This window comes from Anneissia japonica, unplaced genomic scaffold, assembly GCF_011630105.1.
Source record: "Anneissia japonica isolate Jap-2015-1 unplaced genomic scaffold, ASM1163010v1 scaffold407_len587689_cov185, whole genome shotgun sequence".
NCBI lineage: Eukaryota > Metazoa > Echinodermata > Crinoidea > Comatulida > Comatulidae > Anneissia > Anneissia japonica.
In genome coordinates, this window is record NW_022686478.1 from 438,330 (window position 1) to 444,218 (window position 5,889).

At 34.5% G+C, this 5,889-nt stretch overlaps 1 protein-coding gene across 1 annotated transcript in view; it reads right to left on the reverse strand.

Moving 5' to 3' along the window:
* Nucleotides 1-3,612, reverse strand: part of LOC117117103 (forkhead box protein K1-like) — a 38,488-nt gene extending 34,876 nt beyond the window's left edge. Inside the window, exon 1 of the mRNA XM_033261296.1 lies at nt 3,207-3,612. Coding sequence (XP_033117187.1) covers nt 3,207-3,568 — 362 coding nt within the window. The 5' untranslated portion in view covers nt 3,569-3,612. The remainder of the gene's footprint in view (nt 1-3,206) is intronic.
* Nucleotides 3,613-5,889: the final 2,277 nt, after the last annotated feature.

Sequence of the window (5,889 nt, forward strand, 5' to 3'; positions counted from 1 at the left end):
CACGCAAAAAAGTGAATACAATAGTTCCTATTGCATTATATGAATAGGAACTAAAAGGGTCTGAATAAACTTACATCTTCATTGTACACCAGCAGAAAACTATTAAAAAAAAAAAAACTAGGCTTTCTCAGCCACTATAAGATTTAGTTGTTACTGATTCCAATGTTCATATTAGCACCATGACCACACAGATAGTTTATCTCCCTGAGCTCTATTTATTAGTTGTATTGTAAGTAGATTCATTACAACTTTTGAACTATTTAAAATAATTTTTAAATAGTTTAGGCTTAACTGAATTAAAACCTATACTAGGCTGCACCCCAAACTTCGAGGGGAAAATCACGTATAAAATTTGCGGCTTATACACTGGAACATACGGTATTAAAATTGAATGTCAATAATTTTATAATGTACTGTATTTCTATTTTTTTTTTAAATTGATACTGCAGGTTGTGGTTAAGGTGTGAAATAGCAAAGTTGGTGAACTGGTACTGGTATGGCCATTTATAATGCTGCTCTTCCTTGCAGTTATAAAGCGCAGTTCTTTTCCCTAGTCATTGGGTCTACATGCTACAGTAACGCCCATATTCTTAAAACAAACTTTAGTCGAACTTCAAACTAGAACTTGATTTAGTGCTAGTTTGCAACTTCAACTTCAATTTGTATTCACAAACAATGTGTTCGAAGTTTTAACTACGACTAAATCAAGTCCTAGTTTTAGTTCAACTGAAGACGACTGGCAAGCCACGACTATCAAACTAACCACTGAAAAGGGCTAACTTTAATAACAGACAAAATTTTAGAGATCCGGTAACGTGGATGAATATTAAGCTGCCGTCTGTGGTTCAAAAACGTATTTCCTCATAATTCATAATAGACCATCATTCGCTTAATTAATTTTCTATAATAATAACAATATTCAGCCCTCAAAATTAGGAAAAAAGTACGTCGGGAAAAAAAATAATGAAAATCGCCGGCGCTATAAAATTTACACTGGTTATAACGTCGGCAGTTTTTAGTTTTAGACTGTCTTTTACAACACCCTGTGAATGAACTGTCGCGACGGTTATGATGCATCGTACAGGTAGCTCAGTCCCAAAAGTGTTGCCGAGATTATCTATTAATTAAAACAACACACCGGTAGGCCTAAACGTTAATGTTAGATAAGTTGAAAGTTACACCTTAATATTGTTCTTAAAGTGCACACAGTGACGTTTGTAGTCACACTAATAGAACAACACACATAAACGTCGCATGGCACTGGCAATGGAGTAGCGTAAAATGGAGATCTTGGCCTTGATCATGCCGACGGCAAAATATTTCCATGGAGAGGTCGGACTAAAGAAACAATGTATTTCAGCAAGTATTTAAAAAAAACATTTTTATTATTTTTAAGCTTTCGCCAAAATGGCTAAAGTAGTTGTTTTTTGTTTCGCCAATTCAAAATTGTTTTCCCCCATGACGACTTGGTGATCGGTTAGCGGGAACCCAGTGTTGTTGTTATGGTGAAGCTAGGTCATCGCAACGCGAGGGGATTTCGTGCAAATCAGAAAATACCGCATGCAGCTTGCAAAACATGTTAATTTCTCCTTTTGGAAGCTAAACTTGATGTCTCTTTTGTTTAACACTATATCAAAACTGTGTATACAATCGTTTTTATTCGTTTCACTTTATCATGACTTACAAAAACACGTTTTTAGTGGGGTAAATATTTCAAGTCGGGGATTTAGCCTGACCGTAGGCTGACAAAAAAAAAATCGGCCTGCCGGAGGTATCATTTCAGTCGAGGTTCGTGTCATTTAGTCGTAGTGCTAGTCAAAGTTTGTTTTAAGAATACGAAATGACATAATTTTTAAGTTTTAGCTCAAAACTACGACTAAAGTTTGTTTTAAGAATTCCGGGGTTAGCGTTGCTGCTGCAGCAGGCACCCCCCGAGGTATCCCCACCAGGTATCAATTTATACTCCTGGATGGAGAGAACAATGCAGATAAAGTCTCTTGCTCAAGGACACAAGCGAAATGCACAGCGAGGGATTGCAACTCCGACCTCGAGGTTGGGAAACCCGCTGCGCCAAACCGCTTCCACGATAAAAACATTTCTGTACGCCATGAGGAACGTCTTTCAGGTGCTGTTGAATGGTTCGGTAACTTCATTGGAGTTGCTGTCACTGATAAGACCATTGTGGTACAGTAGGAGTTGCAGAAGAAACGACTCCATCAATAAATCCATTTGTTTTGATGATGGCTGCACAACGTCACCATCTTACTAAGTTGACCGAAGCCACATCAATAACTAGAAACATTTGCGCTTTTCGGCCAAGATAGATTATTACATAACTTTCAGAGGTGACACATAAAATTTGAAATCAAGCTGAACTATTATGAATTAAAAATCAATATAATACATACAGTATCGTATGAATTGTATCTAGTGCTACTTTTATTTGCTTTCAATGTGTTTACTTGTAAAAATGAGGAATGTTGTAGCCATTTCCCATCAGTCCAAAGTCAAAAAAAAAAATCCTCCTTTTTTCAAAATAGTAGGACGAGAAACTATTTCTTTTTACTTGGCCTTATTATTATTATTATTATTATTATTATAGCTAGGCCTAGGCCCAGATAAGATACTTGTTTTTGTTTACATCAAGACTGAGTCAAGTCAAAACATATTAAATATTTAACAAGGCTTCAATTAATATTTAATAATCTTGTTATCTATAAACCGTAGTTCAAATAGCATATTTCCTACCCAAACATTCCTAGCTAGAGCATTCGTTTGAAGTAAATGTAAAGGCAAAACACACTATCAACATAAAATTAGCAGTATTTACACCACAACGCTGGGAGCTGTGTATTGAGATGCTATTATGAACTCGTGAATTGAAAGCAGCACCACGCACAAGCACAAGCACATGGCTCTAATCTACCAAAAAACAATCAGCCTGATCTATCTACACCCAGATTAAATACATTTCTTTTTTACGCTAATAGTTCATCAACAGATTAATAAACCTCCAATTGATATTACAAATAAGAAATTCTGCAGCTTTACACGCAACCGTTGTTGTTTATTTACTTATCTATGGACAGTCGGATCCTTCGCAGATATAGGCCTAGGCTACCTACAATACATACGCAATCGAATACCGTCGACTGATTTAAAAACACAACACATGCACAATTCATAACAAACACAGTGAAACTTACGTTTTAGGTAATTGCAATGGTGGTGCACCCCTTCTTTGAAAAGAACCGTCAACAAATATGCCATTTTTGCCATTACAGTTCATAAAGAAATTAGGAGGTTCGTAAACTATCTCCACATGTTTACGAGATATGAAACTCGAATGTCCCATGTTTACATCCACCTCGCCTTGTCTGCTGTTGCGTCCGATCGAAACACGAGTTTTTCTCATCACAAACTCAAATTCTCGACCCTCAAGTTTAGCAAGGATAGGTCCCTTCTCTTCATCATCTGCCCAATTTAGCCTCGTAGGGCTCGCAGGAGCAGATTTTAGGGCTAAAAGCGCCCAAGCATCATTATCTGAGGCTGGTCTGAAGCTCGCCATTCCTACCACCGTCCCCGAGGGTGACAAAATGGCCGACACGTAAAATAACAGCGCTGTACCTCCAATCAATAGGTCATTCAAAATCCCACAATGCAATGCAATGTTTCTATTCTTATAAAAAGGACGTTTCTGGAAGACGTCATATAACATACGTAGAATAGGGTTTGTCCCTGAATGTAAACAAATCCACGCTGTAAACAAACCTCTGATAGGTCATGTATGCTTGTGGCGTATTGCGAAGACGAAGTCTTTTTATTACAATGATAGTGCAAAAACGGAATAAATTGAGTGCTTAAAGTTCACGCTACAGAGAAAAAAATAGGCCTAATCGAAATAGAATTACTGAATTGCTATTTCTGTAGCCTTTTATTTGGAAATCGTACTTATACTCGGCTGATACAAAAACAAAACAAAACAAAACAAACAAAATCATTCACAATTAATTGTCCAATAAAAAGGGGATTAGTTTATCACCCTAGCCTTCATGTCTTCTATGGTACTGAAAAAAATAATGTTTGAAAAAATAGGGTTGTTTTTTTATAATTTTTAATTTTTTTTATTATTTTTTTTTTGTATATAATAGATATTGTTTGTATTATAATCTCAATCATGCATTTTATTTTGAATATCAATGCACCAGTAAACAACCCAAAGCTTTAGCAAAATAAAAACTAAAAATAAAAAGCCTCCCTCCCTCATCACTTTTACAGCCTAGATACAGTAGGGTGACAAACTAATATTTTTTTAATAGGTCCTTATTATCAATTCATTTTGGTAATGAAATATATTTAAGCACGTAACAGTTACGAGAGTACATCTTAATACTTGAGTTCTGCTGTCTCTCTTGCATGAGTATATTTGGCTGTACGTCACTGGTTAAAATTACCAGTTTAATTATTATTATTATTATTATTATTAATATTATTATTATTTATTATTATTATTATTGTTGTTGTTGTTGTTATTTATTATTATTATTATTATTATTATTATTATTATTATTATTATTATATAGCGCCTAACATAAGATGCTCAGGGCGCTTGATATGTGGACTAGGAACTCTATATCAATGACTTTCTACACCCCTAAGAGTCTCTTCGTATCGGTGTTACCCGGTAACGCGGTAATAATAATAATAATTATTATTATATTATTATTATTATTATTATTATTATTATTATTATTATTATTATTATTATTATTATTATTATTATTATTATTATTATTATTTATTATTATTATTATTGTTGTTGTTATTTATTATTATTATTATTATTATTATAATTATATAGCGCCTAACATAAGATGCTCAGGGCGCTTGATATGTGGACTAGGAACTCTATATCAATGACTTTCTACACCCCCAAGAGTCTCTTCGTATCGGTGTTACCCGGTAACCCGGTAATTATTATTATTATTATTATATTATTACTATTATTATTATTATTATTATTATTATTATTATTATTATTATTATTAATGTTACTAAAATCTATCTTAAGGGGAACTTAGACAATGGAGAAATTAGAGAACATTTAAAAAAACGACGTTAAGGGGAAAATAACATGACGTTAAGGGGAAAATAACACAAAAGATATTCTGACCTAGCGCATACTATTATTATTATTATTATTATTATTATTATTATTATTATTATTATTATTATTATTATTAATATTATTATTATTATTATTATTATTATTATTATTATATTATTATTATTATTATTATTTTCATTATTATCATTATTATTATTATATTATTATTATCATTATTAATATTATTTTTATTACCCTCGCCTCCCTGAAGAAGAGGTGAGGTGAGGGTATTGCAATAGCGAGTCTGTGTGTGTGCAGGTATTGCAATAGCACACATGGGTGTGTGTGTGTGTGTGTGTGTGTGTGTGTGCGTGTGTGCGTGCCTTTCTGGGCGCATAAAGCTTGGTTCCCCATTTGCTACACGCTATCGCTCAACTTTCGGTGATGCTGAATGGGCAGTCGAATCGGGAAGCCTTTCCGATTGCTTCGAGAACTGCTACGCAATAATTGCACTGTAGCGACGGTGTAGCGATTGTATGGAAACCAAGCTTAACTCCAGAACGTACTGGACCAGAAGCAGGTCAACTCGGCCACAAGTCAACTCGGCCACAGGCAACTTGGCCACAAGTCAACTCGGCTACAAGTTAACTCGGCCACAAGTCAACTCGGCCACAAAAAAGTTTGGCTACAGTCAACTCGGCCACAAGTCTGTCTCTTATACACATCTTGCACTTTTGAGTTTGTAAAAACATTGGCCTAATAAGTATACACGCTTCCAATTT